The 21,738-nt window shown below is 42.7% G+C and overlaps 1 protein-coding gene across 6 annotated transcripts in view; it reads right to left on the bottom strand.

Moving 5' to 3' along the window:
• Positions 1 to 471: 471 nt before the first annotated feature.
• The window catches only part of NPNT (nephronectin), a 183,247-nt gene continuing 161,980 nt past the window's right edge, over positions 472 to 21,738 (bottom strand). For all 6 annotated transcript variants that reach the window (XM_030190766.1, XM_030190770.1, XM_030190769.1 and 3 more), the window contains 2 exons: positions 14,714 to 14,970; positions 472 to 1,752 (listed from right to left, as the gene is read on the bottom strand). In XM_030190766.1, the coding sequence (XP_030046626.1) occupies positions 1,657 to 1,752; positions 14,714 to 14,970 (353 nt within the window). In that variant the 3' untranslated portion in view covers positions 472 to 1,656. The remainder of the gene's footprint in view (positions 1,753 to 14,713; positions 14,971 to 21,738) is intronic.

Raw genomic sequence — 21,738 nt, 5'->3', positions numbered from 1 at the left:
CTATATATCGCATCTAGAAAATCCGCATGGAAAAAATTTCCGCCTATGCGTATTCTATAAGGGGCGCCTATATTTAGGCACGGTATATAAAATACGCTTAATCGATATCCTAGCATCTAAAACTACATGCCTCCATTTACACCAATGAAAATGTGGTGTAAATCTTGATGCGTAGATTTAGGCGCATTGGACCATATTCTATAACTATGCAGGTAAATTTTTGGAATGCCCATGAAATGCCTATTTCTCCGCCGACAGCCATGCCTCTCTTTGCCTGCATACATTAGAATTTAGGCGCAGTGTGTTACAGAATACGCTTAGCAAGTTACGTGCGTAAATTCTAATTATTGCTAATTAGTGCTCATTATTGCTTGATAAGTGCTGTTAACAATGCTGATTGGCTTGTTAAGCCAATTAAGTTACACACATTGTTACAGAATACACTTGGATTTTGGTGCAGAACAGTCAACGCTAAGATGCCCATTATATCCCTACGGGTGTCTTAGCATTTAACACGCCTTTGTAAAAGACCCCCTACATGTTAATTTGCATGCCCTATTTTTTAGAATTTGGGGGTTAGTGCGTGAATTAGTAAGAGACCTGTGGTAAACAACATCCATTAATGTGTGTTAGCGTGCACTAGAACAGTGGTACACATTAGCAAATCTAGTCCAAGTAACCCTGTACAACTGCGTTTCATCTGCCCTTTGCAGTGTAGCCTTTTTGTGGGGTAACATTATCTGCACAATTTTTGTTTGGTTTCCCCTTAATTTTGTAATATAAAGCTACTGAAGACTATGAGCTCAGACAAAAAAAAAAGAGCAAAGGATTTTTATCCATGAAACCATGAGTTACTGGTTGATCTATGGCCACCAAGAGTGGGCCACACACCACAATTATTTCACACACCTTAGGTATGCTCACGTGATTACAGCTGCCATCTCCCTTGGCACTAGAGTTCACAAATGTTAGACGTATAAATATATTAGTAAACACATACATTTACACATAACACTATTGGTACTGAGACAATATAGCACCCTTTCCATATACAGGTCTTGTGTGTGTTTACCTGCCCATACTGCTACAATGCAAGGATAAATGCTTTTACTAAAGGTAATAACACATCCTTACATAATGTCAGTGGCAGTAAAATGTGATGGTTCCGGTGATCTTAAAATACGTTTTAAATTAGGAAGATAAAACCACAGTACATAGGATATAATATAACTTAGACGCTAAAAGGACACACTTAGCAAAACAACAGAACAAAAACCCCATAGGAGAAAGCTAATCACATCCTACTGACTGGATGTGCCGTCAGGAGGTTCAGTCATAATTTGCTTTTCCTTCACACATGGATTTCGTGTGGGCATCCCACACCTGTAGTTGCCTTTGTAGACAATTTAAGCTGGGATGAAGTTTAATAAAATAGCTAATGTTGTTTTTCAAAGTTTCTGTGCCCTTGCGGAAAAGTTTTCTTTACTTTGTCTTTAGGGGAGAGAGTCACTCACTGTTTACAGTCATTGCATGAGCAGTCAAGCAGGCAGTGAGCCATGAACACTTTCCTTTCCGCCAGTTGATTTGTTTTCCTAAGTTTTTCACTTTGAACTATAAGACCGTAGGTGCACGGAAATGGTCAGACTGCTTGTTTTCTTAATGGTCTTCAGAACATAGGCCTCTCCTCAAGCTTACATCATCCAAGCCAATCTCTACTGTTCCGTCTATTCCTCGTTCGCCTTTGAAGATAACCTGGAAAAGAATTAACCAAAAAAGGACAATGAAACAGACATAGCAAACTGAAGCATCACTGAGGGAGGGGCAGAACTAGAATGAATCCAAAAGGTCTCCAGGTTCATCTGGATAAGTCCTTTCTCTGGAAAACTTTCCAGAGGCTAAAAGTGTTTTAAGTTTTGGTCAGTGAACTTGAAGTCCAGCCAAAATGTATCAGTAAAGAGAAGCGGGAACCACAGAAGGAATTTGTATGTAGCATGTGTACTAGAGGACCAATTTATGTCAACACATAAAACCTGAAAAATCTGTGGTCTATAGGCAGAGTCTCAAGTTAGCTGAGTAGTGACAATATTTAGTTGCTACCCAGCTACATTTATTTGGAAATTTTGGCTGCAAAAATAGCAAGCTTAAAAAACCCAGGGGAAAAAAAATCTGCAAAGTCAAAGAGAGACTTTGAAAGAAGATTGCACTGGAGGCAAAAATACATAGTAAAAACCTTTAAAGGTATATTATAAACAAGAAGCTGGTAAAAGAATCAGTTGGATCACTAGATGACCGAGGGGTACAGGGGATGTGCAGGGAAGACAAGGCCATAGCAGAGAGATTAAATTAATTATTTGCTTTGGTTTTCACCGAGGAAGATGCGGGAACGATACTAGTGCCAGAAATGGTATTCAATGCTGATGAATCACAGAAACTGAAACAAATCTCTGTAAACCTGGAAGAAGTAATGGGGCAATGTGACAAATTTAAGAGTAGCAAATCGCCTGGACCAGATGGTATACATCCCAGAGTACTGATAGAATTGAAAAATAAAGTTGCAGAGCTATTGTTACTAACATGCAATTTATCTTTACTATCAAGCATGGTACCGGAAGATTGGAGGGTGGCCAATATAACACCAATTTTTAAAAAGGGTTCCAGAAGTGATCTGGGAAATTATAAACCGATGAGTCTGATGTTCGTGCCAGGAAAAATGGTAGAGACTATTATAAAGAACAAAATTACAGGGCACATACATAAGCATGGATTAATGAGACAAAGAGGCATATTTTCAAAGCACTTAGACTGAAGAGCACAGGTACAAATCAAGGTAGGGTATACACAAAAAGTAGCACATATGAGTTATCTTGTTGGGCAGACTGGATGGACCGTGCAAGGTCTTTTTCTGCCGTCATCTACTATGTTACTATCCAGCTTATAATCGAAAGTAATCACCGGCTATTTCCCGACACAAATCGGGATATGGCCGGCGATTTCACAAAAGCGGTGAAAAGTGTATAATCGAAAGCTACATTTGTGATAGCTTCGCCGCTTTCCCTTTGCCTCGCCGGCGAAAGTTCAAAGGGGCGTGTTGGCGGCGAAGCGAAGGCGGGACATGGGCAGGCTTGGGCGCGGCTACCAGATGGCCGGCTTTCACAGATAATAGAAAAATAAAACCCAGCGATAAGCAGTATTTCGCCGGGTTTACTTGGTCCTTTTATTTTCACGACCAAGCCTCAAAAAGGTGCCCCAACTGACCAGATGACCACCGGACGGAATGGAGGATGACCTCCCCTTACTCCCCCAGTGGTCGCCAACCCCCTCCCACACTAAAATTATTAAAATACAAACCTTTTTGCCAGCCTGTATGCCAGCCTCAAATGTCATACCCAGCACCCTGACAGCAGTATGCAGGTCCCTGGAACAGTTGTTGTTGGTTGCAGTGGACTGCAGAAAGGCAGAGCCAGGCCCATCCCCCCCTACCTGTTCCATTTGTGGTGGGTAATGTTGAGCCCTCCCAAACCCCCCAAACCCCACTGTACCCACATGTAGGTGCCCCCCTTCAGCCCTTAGGGCTAGGGTAATGGTGCACACTTGTGGGCAGTGGGTTTTAGGGGGATTTGGGGGACTCAGCACACAAGGGAAGGGTGCTATGCACCTGGAAGCTAATTTGGTTGTTTATAAAAGATGTTTGAAGTGCCCCCTAGGGTGCCCGGTTGGTGTCCTGGCATGTGAGGGGGACCATTGCACTACAAATGTTGGCTCCTCCCACGGCCAAATGCCTTGGATTTCGCTGGGTTTGAGATTGCCGGCAGTTTTTTTCCATTATCGCGGAAAAACAAAACTGGCGATCTCAAACCCGGTGAAATCCAAGGCATTTCGCCGGCCCACACCGTATTATCGAAAAAAAAGATGGCCGGCCATCATTTTTGAAAATACGGTTCCAGCCAGCTGTTGCGCCGCCGCCAAAATAGATCGCCGGTGACCTATTTCGCCGGCGATGTTCGATTATTCCCCTCCACGTTATGTTACTTACAAAGTAATAATGCAACCTATGGAACTTTGTAAGTCTAAGTGCTTTTAAAATGAGCCCCAATGCCGACATGGATTTAGTGAAGGGAAATGTTGCCTCACCAATCTAATACATTTCTTTGAAAGGGTTAATAAACATATTACATCATGGTGAGCCGGTCGATATTGTGTATCTGAATTCTTAAAAGGCATTTGACAAAGTACCTCATGAAAGACTCCTGAAGAAATAAGAAATTCATGGGATAAGAGGTAGTGTCCTATTGTGGATTAAAAACTGGATAAAAGATAGAAAACAGAGAGTAGGGTTAAATGGTCAGTATTCTCAATGGAGAAGGGTAGATAGTGGAGTTCCTCAGGAGTCTGTGCTGGGACCGCTGCCTTTTAACATATTTGAAAATGATCTAGAGATGGGAGTAACTAGTGAGGTAATCAAATTTACTGATGACACAAAGTTATTCAAAGCTAAATCGCAAGAGGATTGTGGAAAATTGCAAGGGGACCTTACGAGACTGGGAGCCTGGGTAAATGACGTTTAGGACTAAATTCTATATATGGTGCATGGACGAGCGGCACCAAAAATACTTCAACCTAGATTTAAGTGTGGTTTATAAAATACACCTAGCGGCCATGCCTGCACCTAACTCTAGGTATGTCCATTTATGCCAAGTAAAACAGTGTAAATACTGGTGTCTAAGTTAGGTGTGGAGCAGGTGTATTCTATAAACCTGCGTGTAGATTTTTGGAATGCTCACGACCCACCCATTCCATGCCCATGGCCACACCCCCTATTCACAGCACACATTAGAACTTACGAGCACCACTTTACAAAATATGCCTAGGAAGTTGTGCAACTAAATTCTGATTGACTTGCAAATCCAGAATACAACCAGATTTGTGCATACAATTTCAGTTGCGCTATATAGAATCTGGAGGTTTATGTGAGCAAGTGCAAAGTGATGCATGTGGGAAACAGGAACCCAAACTATAGCTACATGATTCAAGGTTCCACATTAGGAGTCACCGACCAGGAAAAGGTTCTAGGTATTATCGTTGATGATACACTGAAACCTTCTGCTCAAATAAAATGTTAGGAATTATTTAGAAAGGAATGGAAAACAAAAATGAGATTGTGTTAAGGTTCAATTGTGGGGAGGTATTTTTAATTGGAATATAGATATTTTTAATTGACCTATTTCTCTATTACTGAGGCACAAAGGCCTAAAATTTTTTTTTAACTGATGTGTCTGTCTCTGATGGGAAAAAACCCCCCAGCTCTGCTTGTGGGTTCAAGTTCTAGGAATTTGTGCAGAACATGATGGGTTGTCTTTGATAAGAAATTCTCAAGGGACAACGCTCCTGTTTTGAGGGTGCAGGCAGGACACCCAACAGAACAACCACCTGTATTTCATCAAAATGTGAAAACCAAAACCAAACTTGTTTCTCAAGTCACTAGTCACCGTGACTTGCATGTTCAGGGCATATTCAAACATGTAAATAGACACCATATATAAGTAAGTGAGTGCAACTAGTAAGGGGGGGGGGGGGGGATTGGGAGAAGTAGCCAGGTGGTTGAAGGGGGACAGGGAAGAACCTAATGTTTCTGATTGGTAGAAGTACCAATCAGAGGCTGGTAGAACCTCTACCTTTAGAAACCTTGGTAACCATCCCAACTCCATCCACAACCTCTGCCCTAATATCTGAGCTTGCTTAATACTAATATAAACCTGGAAGCTTTTCCAGGGCAGTTTGATTAGCTGTGGTTTTCTTATCTAAATGAGGCAGAGAGAGAGAGAGAGAGAGAGAGAGAGGGTCATGGGGGAGAAGGTAAGGGCAGAGTGGCCGAGTTAAAGATCCAGGTCAGGGAAGCTGAAGCCATGACAAGCAGGAAAGGTGGCTGGGAATATACAGGGCAGAACCCCAATTGTTCACGGGCCGGCCCCCTGATTTATCCTAAAGGAATGAAGTGAGGCAGAGCCTGAGTTCTTTGGCTTGGGGAAAATCGAAGCATGAACCAGCAGCCCCATTGTTTACCTACACTAATAGCTACTCTTGACCCCCCCCCCCCCCCAAACGATTCTACAACTTCTAATTCTTTTACTCTTCCTAGCAAGCAGTGTTTGTGAAAGTTTTTTTTTTCTTTTCAGGACACAGTGACAGGCCTGTGAGAGCTGGGTGTGAATATTTCTTATCAGTCTGAGACAGACATGGCCAGCCAACAGGGGGGCAAGGGGAAAAAGAGCTATAACTGCTAGAGTTTAATGGAACATCCATAAGCTGATTCTTTGTGTAACACACAGAAAAGAAAGACAGACAATTATGTGAGTATTGCCTGAAATTCATTGCCAGAGAATGAGGTAAAGGTGGTTAGCTTAGCGGGGTTTAAAAAAGGTCTGGATGGCTTCCTAAAGGAAAAGTCCATAGACCATTATTAAATTGACTTGGGGGAAATCCACTGCTTATTTCTGGGATAAGAAGCATAAAATGTATTAAACTTTTTCGAGATCTTGACAGGTATTTGTGACCTGGATTGGCCACTGTTGGAAACAGGACACTGGGCTTGAGGGACCGTTGGTCTGTCCCAGTGCAGCAATACTTATGTACTTATGCCTATGTATGAGAATTCCAATACAATATTCATGATTACACACATTTATTTGCTGTGATAAAAAATTAGCATTCTTATTACATTTACTGCTTTCTAAGACTTTCTTTATAAATGTTGGATAAATGGGATACATTTTCCAACAGATTATCATATGCAGAATGTGAACAGCATCTCGCTGAAAACAGAATAATTCCCCCTCTAAGTAAGACATTCACTAACTGTTTACAAATGTTATAACGTGTTGTTATAATGTGTTGTTCCATGGTGTGACCTACCTTGAATACTGTGTGCAATTCTGGTCGCCGCATCTCAAAAAAGATATAGCGGAATCAGAAAAGGTACAGAGAAGGGCGATGAAAATGATGAAGGGGAATGGGACGACTTTCCTTTGAGGAAAGGCTAAAGTGACTAGGGCTCTTCAGCTTGGAGAAGAGTCGGCTGAGGAGAGATATGATAGAAGTCTATGAAATACTGAGTGGAGTGGAGTGGAGTGGAACGGGTAGATGTGAATTGAGGGAGAGTGCTAGTTGTGGTATATTTAGATTTTAACAAAGCCTTTGACACTGTTCCGCATAGATGACTAATAAATACACTGAGTGCCCTCGGTATGGGCCGTAAAGTGACTGACTGGGTTAGGAACTGGTTGAGTGGAAGGAGACATAGGGTAAGTGGTAAATGGAGCTCATTCTGAGGAAAAGGATGTAACCACTGGTGTGGCTCAAAGTTCAGTTCTTGGGCCGGTTCTTTTTAACATTTTTGTATGTGATGTTGCTGAAGGGCTGTCTGGTAAGATTTGCCTCTTTGCAGATGATACCAAAATCTGCAATAGGGTAGACACCCCTGATGGTGTGGCTAACATGAGGAAGGACTTAGCGAAGCTAGAGGAATGGTCTGGAATTTGGCGGCTTAGATTTAATGCTAAAAAATGCAGGGTTATGCATTTGGGCTGCAAAAACCCAAGGGAACGGTACAGTTTAGGGGGTGAACATCTTTTGTGCATGAAAAAGGAGCAGAACTTGGATGTGATCATATGTGATAATCTTAAGGTGGTCAATCAGGTAGAAAAGGTGATGGCGAAAGCTAGAAGGATGCTTGGGTGCATAGGGAGAGGAATGGTCAGTAGGAAAAAGAAGGTGATGATGCCCGGGTATAAGAATCTTATTAGACCTCATTTAGAATATTGTATACAATTCTGGAGTCCGCACCTTCAAAAAGCTATAAACAGGATGGAGTTGGTTCAGAGGGTGGCTACTAAAATGGTCAGTTGTCTTCATCATAAAGCGTATGAGATGTCAATATGTATACTTTGGAAGAAAGGTAGGAGAGGGGAGATATGATAGAGATATGTGGAATAAATGTGCTGGAGGCAAATTTCTTTCAATTGAAAGGAAGCTCTGAAATGAGGGGGCATAGGATGAGGGTGAAAGGGGAAAGACTCAGAAGTACGTGAGGAAATATTTCTTCACAGAAAGGGTGGCGAATTCATGGAGCGGCCTCCTGTTGGAAGTGGTGGAGATGAAAACAATATCTGAATTCAAGAAAGCTTGGGACAAGTACATTTGATCTTTAAGGGAGTGATAGGGGGAGTAGATGGCATGGATGGACAGATTGGATAGGCCATATGGTCTTCATCTGCCTACATTTTTGTATGTTTGTTTCCAAAAATACTAGGACTAGGGGGCACACAATGAAGCTACCAAGTAGTAAATTTACAACAAATTGGAGAAAATATTTCTTCACTCGATGTGTAATTAAACTCTGGAATTTGTTGCCAGAGAATGTGGTAAAGCACTTGGCTTAGCAGGGTTTAAAAAAGGTTTGAATAATTCCATAAAGGAAAAATCTATAAGCCATTAGTAAGATGGACTTGGAAAAATCCACTGCTTATTTCTAGGATGAACAGCATAAAATCTGTTTTACTATTTTGGGATCTTGCCAGATACTTGTGACCTGGATTGGCCACTGTCGGAAACAAGATCTTCGGTCTTTCCCAGTATGCTAATGCTTATGTTCTTATCTTTGTCCCACAATATTCAGTAGCTCAGCAATATATGGATATCACTTTGACTATGCACCTAAAATATTTGACTAGTTATTTGGATATCTTTATGGATTCAGTATTGCAATAAATGTTGCCTCCTGGATCTCTATGGGGTAGATTCAAGAAAGGGTGCTGAGAGTTAGGTGCAAAAAATTGAGCGCTAAGCAAGTAATGTATAACAGCAAAGATGGAGACTGAATCCATTCTAGAATATTAGCTTAAATTGGTATTTGAGCAGCTTACTATAGATCTGGGCATTCACACAATGTCAAAGGCTGCTATAAATGTTTACAGCTCTGTACTGTCAGTTGTATGTGAACTGACAGTATTCTATAACCTTGGCACACAAGTGCCTGACCCACCCATGTTAACGCCCCCTTTTGCAGTTATACAGTGCCAATTCATGTCATTTAAGTGTTATTATTGGCAGTTAAAGGGGAAAGGGAAATGGAACTTGATATACAGCCTTGCTCAGGTTTTTGCAACTACATTCAAAGCGGTTTACATATATTCAGGTACTTATTTTGTACCAGGGGCAATGGAGGGTTAAGTGACTTGCCCAGAGTCACAAGGGGCTGCAGTGGGAATCAAACTCAGTTCCCCAGGATCAAAGTCCACTGCACTAACCACTAGGCTAAGCCAATTAGTACCCGCATAAGCAATTAGGCTATATTCTATATCTTGCAAGTGCAATTTTGCATGCTAGCCACAAAATTGTGCACCCAAGTTTATAGGATTAAGGGGTTAACCTTAGTAAACAGAAACATGATTTCTAGTTCCATCTTTACACACATCACTATATAGGATTAATCCACTTCAGATTATGTTTACTTGGTTTCTAAATGATTCACAAAAAGATAAAAATAGTGGGCCCGATATTCAGCCAGCGGTGATCAGCAATTTGCTGGTGTTAAACTTGGAAATTCAATTCCAAGCTATGGCCGGGCACTGGCATTGAATTTCCGGATTTCTGGAGTCAGCTAATATATACCCAGTTAAATGCAAATCTAATATTCGGCACTTAATTGGTTATGGGTTACCACATAAAGACAGGACTGACTTTTAGGTGTAGCCTAGTGGTTAGTGCAGTGGACTTTGATCCTGGGGAACTGAGTTCAATTCCCACTGCAGCTCCTTGTGACTCTGGGCAAGTCACTTAACCCTCCATTGCCCCGGTACAAAATAAGTACCTGGATATATGTAAACCGCTTTGAATGTAGTTGCAAAAACCTCAGAAAGGTGGTATATCAAGTCCCATTTCCCTTTTCCTTTCCTGTTTACGCAGTTAACCTGGCCGGTTTTGTGCTGAAATAGTGCTGAATACTGGTACCTGACTCTGCCCCCAAAATAGCCGGATTTCAGTGCGGTACTAACCGATTATTTTCAGCGGCACTAACTGCTTAAGTGCCACTGAAAATTAGCGGCTAGCCCTGAACGGGCGACTTAACTGGCCATGAGCCATTTCTGGCCAGTTAAATTGCTTTAAATATCAACCCAGAGATTCTGTGGCACTTCAGTCAATTATGTTCCATAGATTAATCTCCCTCAGCCCCCACAATTCCATTCTGTCCCCCTGAAAAGGTAATCTAAATAAATCCCTGAATAAGCAGACAGAGCCTTGAGGCAGGATACAAGCAGCAGTTTCTGCAGAAGTGCCCTGGCCTCAACATGGGAGTGTTATCAGCACGACCCTGGGTTAAATATGCCTGACTGCTTAATAATTGTGTAAGCCTCAGCTGGAGCAGGGTTTTTGGAATGATTTCCAGATGTTTTGATGAGCCATCAAATGTCTTGGTTTGGGCTGTATACACAACCTTTGACGCATTCTTGGTTTTTTTTTGTCACTTCTGCATTCATGGGAGCAGTGAAAAAAAGTGTGAAACTCGGTTAAATAGACTCACTGCTGGTTGCATTGTCTGCACAAATTTTCTGTTTTAGACAAATCATTTTTTTTTCACGTCAGGAAACCGCATGCGTGTTGTCATTGCTAGCTGCCATTTTTAGCCAGCAGTGTGCATTTTATTTGCTAACTGAGTATATTCTTCTAATATTTTGTTTCTAGTGGATTATTTAGGTTTGCTGGGAACTATATTACATTAGCTTGAAATGCTGAGGTGCCTGGCTATCAATTTAGGATATAAGAGGAAGGTATTGATTACACTTTAAGGGAAGGACTTAGTCCCTCACCCACTCACCCCACTAGCAATGTTTTTTTTTTAAAATATAGAGTCTTATAGAGGCCTTTACTCTATAAAGACTCATGATCAACATAGTAACATGACGGCAGATAAAGACCTGTACAGTCCATCCAGTCTGCCCAACAAGATAAACTCATTTTACATGGTATGTGATACTTTATATGTATACCCGAGTTTGATTTGTCCCTGCCTTTCTCAGGGCACAGACCGTAGAAGTCTGCCCAGCTCCCGTTTTGTTTCCCAATTACCGGTGTTGCCATCCAATCTCCGCTAAGATTCCGCGGAACCATTCCTTCTAAACAGGATTCCTTTGTGTTTATCCCAAGCATGTTTGAATTCCATTACCGTTGGAATTCAAACATGCGTCGGATAAACACAAAAGAATCCTGTTATAATCTCACGTTCATTATTGATTTAATCATGAATTGATAATGAGAGTGACTTGGGCAGCTTGAATGGACCGTTCAGGTCTTCATCTGCCGTCGCTTTCTCTGTTACACAATTAATCCCACCTATCACCCACCCAATGTAGGTCTTCCTAATCGCTGCCTTACTAGTTTAACTCAAAACATTTTATTTGTATTTTGTCTATGTGTTTATTTGTCCTGATTGTCTGTCTTGATTAGATTGTAAGCTCTGTAATGCAGGGACTGTCTCATACATGTCTAGTGTACAGCTCTGCGTATGTCTAGTAGTGCTACAGAAATGATAAGTAGTAGTAGTAGTGTCCTGTCTGTCTGTACTGATTATATTATAAGCCCCAAAGAGGAGGCACAGTCCTGTGTACGCTTGATAGCGCTACATAAATAATTATTAATAATAAATCATGATGCAGATGCTTACTTTTGTTTGCTGTCATGGCTGAATGAATTATTCTCAATCTGTTCTGACCGCACCTTTGCACTGCAATACCTGACCGGCTTTTACCAGCTTGTATATTGAGGAGCTGTTTGCCAAACCAAAACTTCACTGATAAATGTCCTATTTCCATTATATGAGGATCCTACATATAATGTGGTTGAGGAGGGAGGAAGCTGATTTGCTATAAGCCTTTTCTCATTCTCCTCATGCTAGCCTCCTGCACCTGTCCCACACTGCAGTGAATCACAACTTTCTGAAGCAATCTTAAGAGTTCCTGCAAAATGGAGACCACTCATAATTACATTAATCTCCTTGGGATCAGAGACAACTCTACCATTGAGGGAATGTATTTTTCACACATGGCTCTGCTTTTTAACCCCTAATAACTTATACAATGCGGCCCTACATGGCTCTACTTCCCCACCCCTCCTCCACAGGCTGCCCAACTGAGGTATAAGCAGGCACAATCATGTATGAACTGTGGGCTATGGAGGAGTGAATGCTTGCATAGTCTAAAGCAAGGGTCCAAATCCAGTCCTCTAGGTCAACAACCCTACTTGGTTTTCAGGATTTTTACAATGAATATGTATGAGATCTATTTGCATTCACCGCTTCCATTGCATACACACAGATCTCATGCATATTCATTGTGGGTATCCTGAAAACCTGACTGGGTCAGTGTGCCTTGAAGAGTGGGTTGAGAAACCATGCTTTAGATTTATGGGAATCCTCTAAATTTCCTCCCATATAACACATAGGAAAATAATAAATGATCACGGGTTTACAGTTTTATGCACAGTTATGCCATTGTAGATAATTTGGTCTCTATCACTGTCTATTCATAGAACTTCCAAGGGGGCCAGCTTTTTCAGTAGGAGATTTAGCCTGCCCATAGCTCCACCCAGCTCTGCCCAGCCCCACCCACAGCTGTGCCCATGGCACCAGCCAGCAGTCACTTCCCCTTCCAGCAGCAGCAGGAGACACCTTAATAAAACGTCATCTCCTGCTGCCATGGGACCAGTCCCACAGCTCTTATCACAAGACTGGTCTCGTGCCAGCAGGAGATGACGTTTTATTAAGGTGTCTCCTCCTGCCATTGGAATGGGAAGCTATACAGTAGGAGATCCCGGCTCCCCAGTGGGAGATGGCTCGCAAAAGCAAGAGTCACCCGCTGAAGGCTTGGCGGATCTATATTTATTACCTGACGTAAGCATTTGGAGTAATTTTATAAACTATTTACTACATTTAAAACAAATTGACATGTGAAAAATGACTATTACAAAACTGAGTGGGTGCACCTGCCAGATATTTTCACATGAGCCATGTGCTGGTGTTCCTTGGGGCAACACTTATGCAGAACAGAGATGGAGTTATAAAGTCTGCAGGTATTTCATAAAATACACGTGTCTTTGCACAACATTTATATACATAGTTACACCTGCCTTGAAGCAGGTGTATATATGTTTGACAGCATGTGTGCAATACTGGACATAGTTCTGAGATCCCATTTTATAAAAGCACATACATATGTAGATGACCTTGGGATGTGTATTTGGCTCATTAGTGTGTCTTTAAAAAAAATATAGCACACACCGTAGATTTAACACGCATCAGTTTATAAATGAAGATGCATTAAGTTGACTGGCACATGTTAAAAAGTTCTAGTGCACATTTTTAAAGTCTTTATTAAATTGAATGTGTGAAACAAAAATCGACAAAAACTCTGAAAATCGAGAAATAAAGGCACCCCAAAATGAAAACCAACCAAAGCTTTTTGTCTGGTTGCCTTCATAAAATAATAAAATACCCATAGTATTACCACAAATATTTGTGGTAATACTAACCCTCCTGTTTATTAAGCCGCACTAATCCCGACACAGCCCATTCACTTTGAAATGGGCTGTGTCAGCATTGCCGCGCAGCTTAGTAAACAGGGAAAACAGAGAGGTAAGGTTTTTATTTTATGTCACTGACCTCTGTATTATCTAGTCTCAGTGACTTTTCTCTTTACGAAATAGATATGATTTTTGAAATGTTTATATGTCATGTTATAAAATGATCCTATGAGTCACCATATCTCTGCTTTTCAATCACACAAGAAGAGGTGAGAAAAAAGCATCAGATAACTGGGGAAGCACTTCAGTGCCTTCTGTAATTGCTACATGTGAAAAACGCTTCTTAAGAGAGATGAATGAACAACTGGTAACAGAATCTGAGCACATTTAGGGGGAAAATGATCAATGTGGACTACTGTTAAAATGGGTTATTTCAGCACAAGTCGTGCTATTTTAGCACAAGGCCTTATTGCATAAAATGGGACCTGTGCTAAAATATCACAACTTGTGGTAAAATAACTCATCTTAACAGTAGTCCATGTCAATGGAATAGCTATGTGAGGCCACAGGGGCCTGGGCCCCCCAAATTTCCTGTGGGCCCCTGGTTTTGCTGACGGAGGTCCCGAACACCTGCCAGCTGAAGTGTTGTCCAGCGCCAGTCTCTGGTGCCGCCGCGTTGCCTGCCCTGCTCTGTCTTCCCTTCACATCCAGCACACTCCTTTTAGTGAAACTGCTCAATTTCACTAAAAGGAGCGTGCAGGATGTGAGGGGAAGACAGAGCAGGGCAGGCAACACGGCGGCGCCAGAGACCGGCGCTGGACAACGCTTCAGCTGGCGGGGGTTGGGGACCCCTGCTAGCCAAGGTATTTGCTGCGGCAGTGGGTGGGAAGCAGCAGGGTGGCAGGGGGAGGGGGAGTAGAAGGGTGGGGGACCAAAAAGTGTCCCCACACCTCGGGCTGTGGCCCCCTCTCACCGTGAGGTCTGGCTATGCCCCTGGTCCATGTTGATAACTTCCCCCCTAAGTAGAACTGGAGATGTCGAGTATTAGTCGGTGGCACTGCTCATGGGTTTCAAATGTGCACCAATTCAATGAAAAATTTTTTTGTGTGCTACCACAGTTGAAAAACTGTGCTGCTGTACTCACACTTTTGATGCCTGCTCCTTGTAACGATAGTTGTGTTTGCCTCCAGCCGTGGCCGCCATTCCTTCCCCACACTGCTGGTCCGTGAGCGCCACTTTTTCGTACAAACACCTGGAGAGTGCCTGAATGTAGTCCAGAAACCTTGTGCCTAAAGGACAGACACAGTTCTCCAGAATATGCAAAGTGGCTAAGAGAGAGGATCAGTCGTGCTGCTCTTCCCCCGCTTCCTTTGGGTTTCGAGACAGTCAGATACTGGCCACCTGCAAAAGAAAAAAAAAAAGAATAAATAATTTGACCATTCTTTTCAAGCATATAATCCCCCTCTTAAACACAAAGAGCTAATTTACAGTCACAAATCGGGGTTGAAAACATAAAATTTCAGCCTCAACATGTAAAACAAGCATTAGTCGGTTTGCATAAAGAATAAACTCCTTGGGTGGTTAAAAAGATCGATTAATTGATATCTGTTCACAATTTTATTAAGCTTCTTTGCAGGTTAAAGAAGTGGCATCACACCTTCTAAACTCCCAGTTACCGCAGGGTCATATGAATTGTTTTTTTAATAGACCTTGATCTATGGTTGCTATAAAATGAAAACTCAGCGGTGTAGCAGGATGAATGACAAGTTCTGTATTAAGACAGGATAATATTAACAGCCATGAGAGTAAGATTTTCTTCAATTAGTTTGTACCCCCACATGATCTAAGTGTTAGGTTGTTAAATCTGAAGGACTCATCTGAACTTGTAAATAATGGGGGGAAAGGGAAATGGGACTTGATATACCGCCTTTCTGTGGTATTTTGCAACTACATTCAAAGTGGTTTACATATATTCAGGTACTTATTTTGTACCAGGGGTAATGGAGGGTTAGGTGACTTGCCCAGAGTCACAAGGAGTTGCAGTGGGAATTGAACTCAGTTCCCCAGGATCAAAGTCCACTGCACTAACCACTAGGCTACTCCTCCACTAACAACATTCCCTGTAGAAGCCTGCCCTTGCAGATCACCAATGCGGCCGCGCAGGCTTCTGTTTCTGTGAGTCTGACATCCTGCACGTATTTGTCCCTGGCCTACCTGATCCATGCCTGTACCCAGAAACTGCCACAGTTGTTCAAACATCATCACTTGGTCTAAGCCCTGAATTGGGCCTGGAGTCAGTATTGGAAACATTTTCAGTTACCAGCTTGTTCTAAATATTTTTGCCGGGCCTTCTGGATCCGCACTTTAAATCCTGGAGGGCTCATGGCCTGACTATGCTACAACATTTTGTGGAGGAAGACAGTCTTATTCTTCTGCCCTACGCTTCTTTGTGCAGGGATTATGAGGACTGGTACCCATATATGCAGGTGAGTCAGTATGCTTTCTCCCTGTTACAGGACGTTTGCTCTGTTTTTACTGCATCTGCGTTTGATGACTCTTGGCTCCTTTCAGCAGTTACAAAAGACCTGGTTGGCCACTATTATGACATAGTAAAGAGACCACAAGATCTTCATCCTTTTCATCGTGTGGTAGCCGTTTGGATTACTAATTTTGGGTACCAAGATATTGACAGATTTATGACTAGCTTCCAGTCAGCTCCACTTATAGCAGAAAGCATCCAATTGCAAGAACTACATTACAAATTTCTTATGCACATGTACATCCACCCTTCTCATGCAAAAAAAGATGGGTGTTTCCACATATGGCACCTGTGAAATGTGGTGCACTGGAAGCTTCTTATAAGCATAGCGTTTGGGACTGTGCTCCTGTTCATAGGTTCTGGATGGTGGCATGGGCACACTTAGCCAGAATGTATCGTTGTGATTGGACTGCCAATTCACAAGCTTGTTTACTAGACAATGTGACCATGATAAGGGAGGGGTCATGGACATGTGGTCTTTTTCTGTGTAAGGCTTTTCTAATTGCTAAGAATTGCCTCCTTCTACAGTGGTTACATCTGGAACCACAGACTCTGGCACAATGGAGATGTCACATGCATGAGTTATTGCACATGGAGAGACTTTCTGTGGATTTGCGAGGGCAACGATTCAACTGGAGACGCCTTAAGCTTTGGACACCCTTTTTGGACACTCTTACACCATGGGTTTGTTCTATCTTAAACGACCTGGAGACTTAGCTTTCCTGTGCATTGTCTGAAACCTGATGCCTTGAATTTTAATGTGTTGGGGGAAAGGTGGGTGGGGGTTGGTTTGTATGGGATTATAGATTTGTATTAGTGCATTGATGTCTTTTGAGATGTTTTGCTTCTTTTCTTTACTGTTCCTCTTATTTGTTCTTTTGTTTGGGAAATGTAAATAAAGATATTCAAACACAAAACTATTCAGTCATAACTCAGTTATCCAGAAATGGAATGGTGTGGGTGTACTTGTGTAAAATTGATGGTGATAGGAAGCAAAACTTTTATGGAAGGCAAAGATAAAGAGTTATATAGCTCAGTTAAAAAAGGGCATTCCGGAGGTTAAGATGATTTCAGAGTTATTAATGGGGATAATTGTGAAGGGTTAAAGTTAGTGGTTCCCAAACCTGGTCCTGGAGGAACCCCAGTCAGTCAGGTTTTCATGATATCCACAATGAATATTCGTGAGAGAGATTTGCATGCACTAGTTAAAGTATTTAAGGGTTTATTGAGTGAATTTAGAGGGAGGGTGAGTCTTGGGATGAGTAAGGAGAGGGTGATTGGGGGTAAATGCAAACTGAAGGTTATGGGAGTATAAATAGCGTTAAATATTATGATAATTCTGTAACTGTGCAACTATATGTAGGCACCTAGTGGGTGTCTTATAGGAGCATTTTCTAGAAAGGAAAGTAGACCCACTAATGTATCTGGGTATAGATGCATGTATGCAGGTGCAAGCATTTATGGCAGCCATGGAGCTAATGTAATCACTTGCACTTAACACCCAGATATAGATGCATAACTCGTAGTGTTCTATAAGTTAGGTGTATAAGTGGGATTCTCACCCACACTCCGCCCATGTGTATGCCTATCTGATAAATATGTACTATGCAAAATGTATGTCTATTTACAGAATAGTGATTAGGTAGATTTTCAACATGTACAGTGGTGGAAATAAGTATTTGATCCCTTGCTGATTTTGTAAGTTTGCCCACTGACAAAGACATGAGCAGCCCATAATTGAAGGGTAGGTTATTGGTAACAGTGAGAGATAGCACATCACAAATTAAATCCGGAAAATCACATTGTGGAAAGTATATGAATTTATTTGCATTCTGCAGAGGGAAATAAGTATTTAATCCCTCTGGCAAACAAGACCTAATACTTGGTGGCAAAACCCTTGTTGGCAAGCACAGCGGTCAGACGTCTTCTGTAGTTGATGATGAGGTTTGCACACATGTCAGGAGGAATTTTGGTCCACTCCTCTTTGCAGATCATCTCTAAATCATTAAGAGTTCTGGGCTGTCGCTTGGCAACTCGCAGCTTCAGCTCCCTCCATAAGTTTTCAATGGGATTAAGGTCTGGTGACTGGCTAGGCCACTCCATGACCCTAATGTGCTTCTTCCTGAGCCACTCCTTTGTTGCCTTGGCTGTATGTTTTGGGTCATTGTCGTGCTGGAAGACCCAGCCACGACCCATTTTTAAGGCCCTGGCGGAGGGAAGGAGGTTGTCACTCAGAATTGTACGGTACATGGCCCCATCCATTCTCCCATTGATGCGGTGAAGTAGTCCTGTGCCCTTAGCAGAGAAACACCCCCAAAACATAACATTTCCACCTCCATGCTTGACAGTGGGGACGGTGTTCTTTGGGTCATAGGCAGCATTTCTCTTCCTCCAAACACGGCGAGTTGAGTTCATGCCAAAGAGCTCAATTTTTGTCTCATCTGACCACAGCACCTTCTCCCAATCACTCTCGGCATCATCCAGGTGTTCACTGGCAAACTTCAGACGGGCCGTCACATGTGCCTTCCGGAGCAGGGGGACCTTGCGGGCACTGCAGGATTGCAATCCGTTATGTCGTAATGTGTTACCAATGGTTTTCGTGGTGACAGTGGTCCCAGCTGCCTTGAGATCATTGACAAGTTCCCCCCTTGTAGTTGTAGGCTGATTTCTAACCTTCCTCATGATCAAGGATACCCCACGAGGGGGGGATTTTGCGTGGAGCCCAGATCTTTGTCGATTGACAGTCATTTTGTACTTCTTCCATTTTCTTACTATGGCACCAACAGTTGTCTCCTTCTCGCCCAGCGTCTTACTGATGGTTTTGTAGCCCATTCCAGCCTTGTGCAGGTGTATGATCTTGTCCCTGACATCCTTAGACAGCTCCTTGCTCTTGGCCATTTTGTAGAGGTTAGAGTCTGACTGATTCACTGAGTCTGTGGACAGGTGTCTTTCATACAGGTGACCATTGCCGACAGCTGTCTGTCATGCAGGTAACGAGTTGATTTGGAGCATCTACCTGGTCTGTAGGGGCCAGATCTCTTACTGGTTGGTGGGGGATCAAATACTTATTTCCCTCTGCAGAATGCAAATAAATTCATATACTTTCCACAATGTGATTTTCCGGATTTAATTTGTGATGTGCTATCTCTCACTGTTACCAATAACCTACCCTTCAATTATGGGCTGCTCATGTCTTTGTCAGTGGGCAAACTTACAAAATCAGCAAGGGATCAAATACTTATTTCCACCACTGTATGTGCAAATGTTTAAAATATGTGGCATTCTAAACATTTATGAGCATAATTAGTGCATAAATGTTAATACCTACTTTACAGAATTACCCTCATTATGCTGTTTTTATATTTGTATGGGTTCTAGATTAATATATGGCTGCTTATATACACTGCTTTGGATAGACTGTTAGCTTCTAAAGGTGGTTCGTAAATAACTAAATTAAGACCCTTATTTTAGAAGCATCCTATATGCAAATAGCAGCTTTTCTTGTGGGGGGGGGGCAAGGGAGTGGTTTGGGTGGCATTTATACCCGCACCCAGTCTCATGCATAAGTGCCTGCTTTGAAGGGCAAATGTCAATGCCAAGGTCTGACTCCCATTCACTCCCCCAGACATTGTTCCTGGCCCCATCATCTAAGAGTCCCCTCCCCCTTCAAGGCATTTGATCTTCAACCCCCAAATACAACCAAACACCCCCAGGCACCTTCTCCCAGAAAGACAGTCTCACCCCACCCCTAGTTAGCAATGAAAAATTTCCTGAGGGCCCCCCAGCAAACTCTCCCGACTCCAGTTCGCCAGTGCCATCCCTAGCCTTACTGAGGTGTCTAGTATGTAGTGGGAGCAGGAGCGATCCACACTCATGCCTGCTCTTACAGCTCTGGGAACCACAATGGCCACTGTGACTCCTAGTGATAATCTAACAATATTAATGCAAACGGTCAGGCAGACAAATAAGACCAAATGCCCATATTTGGCATCCTGACCCCCCAAGTGGTAGTACCACAAGATTATCTGTAGGAGTCATGGCAGCCTCAAGTGCAAAGTGGCTAATGGTGATGTTTGTACCAAGATGGTATTGACCCTTCCCACACCAAGGTTGTTAGGCATGGTGAAAGATCTGCTCCACAAAGAAGAATGCTGTTTTGGCAATTCCGTATAACAACATACTGTTTGCTTATTTGACAGACTCGCCTGACGAAGACTGTGCTTGTCGAAACACAGCCCGTGTTGGGTTGTACTATCAGCATTTTTTTGAAGAATAAACTTTGGTTATCCTGGACATTTTGGTTGGCTTCTGCCCCTTTTTTTTGTTTTAATTTGAGTGCTTTGCCCAGCCATTTTTGAATCACAGGCAATAAATGCAGGAGTAAGAGGGGATAACTCCAGCTCCCAATAGGGGTTGGAGATGGGGAGGTTGGGCAGGGGTGTCTGGAGGTGTTTTGATGTGGTGGGAGGGATTGGATGCCTTGAGGGGACTCATCAGAGGTCAGCACAGATTATTGTGCACATGGGCAGGGGGCATGATGACTAGGGGAGATTGGGGGGAACGATAGGTGCTGCAGGACTGAAGCAATATAAAGACCAGGAGCAGCAATTTAGAAAAGCTGCTCCCATACACATTTGTTTTTCCCATGTGCAGCTTATTGAAATCTCAACTCCCAGTAGGAATGGGGAGTCATCAACGTGCACTTGTTTCACAAGAGGCTTTACGTTTAGCTAAGCCTCTTGTAAAATGATGTGGGAATTCTCCACACCCCAACCTGGATGTCTGAATTCCCCTCTCCCTGTCCTTTCTAGAACAGGAATCACGTGTTCTTTACATGATTCCTCTCATTTTGTTGGTTCTTCTAATAAAATAGATACAGCAAGATCAAGTTATCAAACATAGCTTATAAACAAAATACAACTGATATGCCTAATATATTTTAGTTTTGGATTATCCTTACTTAAAAAATACACTAAGGTTTATTTTTGCTGTATACTGAATCTCAGCAACTTGTGTCAGAAACAGAGGGTATGTGTGCTAGCCAGTCATTTTTGGTAAAAAGTAGGTCTGCATGTTAATCATGGGGGCCGAGTTAATTATTAATCGCAATCAAATGTTTTAATCGCACTTACTAATTAACCTCCCTCCCCCGCCAGCAAGCACACACGGTCAGTCTGGCATCTCTCTCTCCCCTCCCACACTGCCAGCAGCTCTCTCTCTCTCTCTCTCTCCCCTTCCCTTTCTTCCCAACTTGGTTTACCTTTGCAGAAGTCTTCACCCTGCAGCACCAGCAGCAACCAAAAGAAGATGGCAGCAGAGACTCCCATAGGCAGGGCAGCCTATGGGAATTGCTGCTGCCTTCTTTTGAAAAACATGAACAGAAAAGAAAAAGGTAGTTTCGAGGAAGGGGGTTGGGGAGGGAAGGAGCGGGGGGTGATGCTGCCTCACAAGGGTGTGATCTGATGCCCCTGCCTCAGGTTGCCTAATGGTAGGGCCGCCACTGGAGGGGAGGAGGGAATTAGAATGAACCTCAGGCTGGCGAGCGAGCAAGAAAGGGAGGGAATTGAGAGATAACCTCAGGGAGTGGCAGCGGAAAGGGAGGGAGATAAAAACGCAGGCAGGGCCAAAAG

The sequence above is a fragment of the Microcaecilia unicolor genome, chromosome 2, assembly GCF_901765095.1.
Source record: "Microcaecilia unicolor chromosome 2, aMicUni1.1, whole genome shotgun sequence".
Lineage (NCBI taxonomy): Eukaryota > Metazoa > Chordata > Amphibia > Gymnophiona > Siphonopidae > Microcaecilia > Microcaecilia unicolor.
This window is presented reverse-complemented; position numbering and strand designations above follow the sequence as displayed.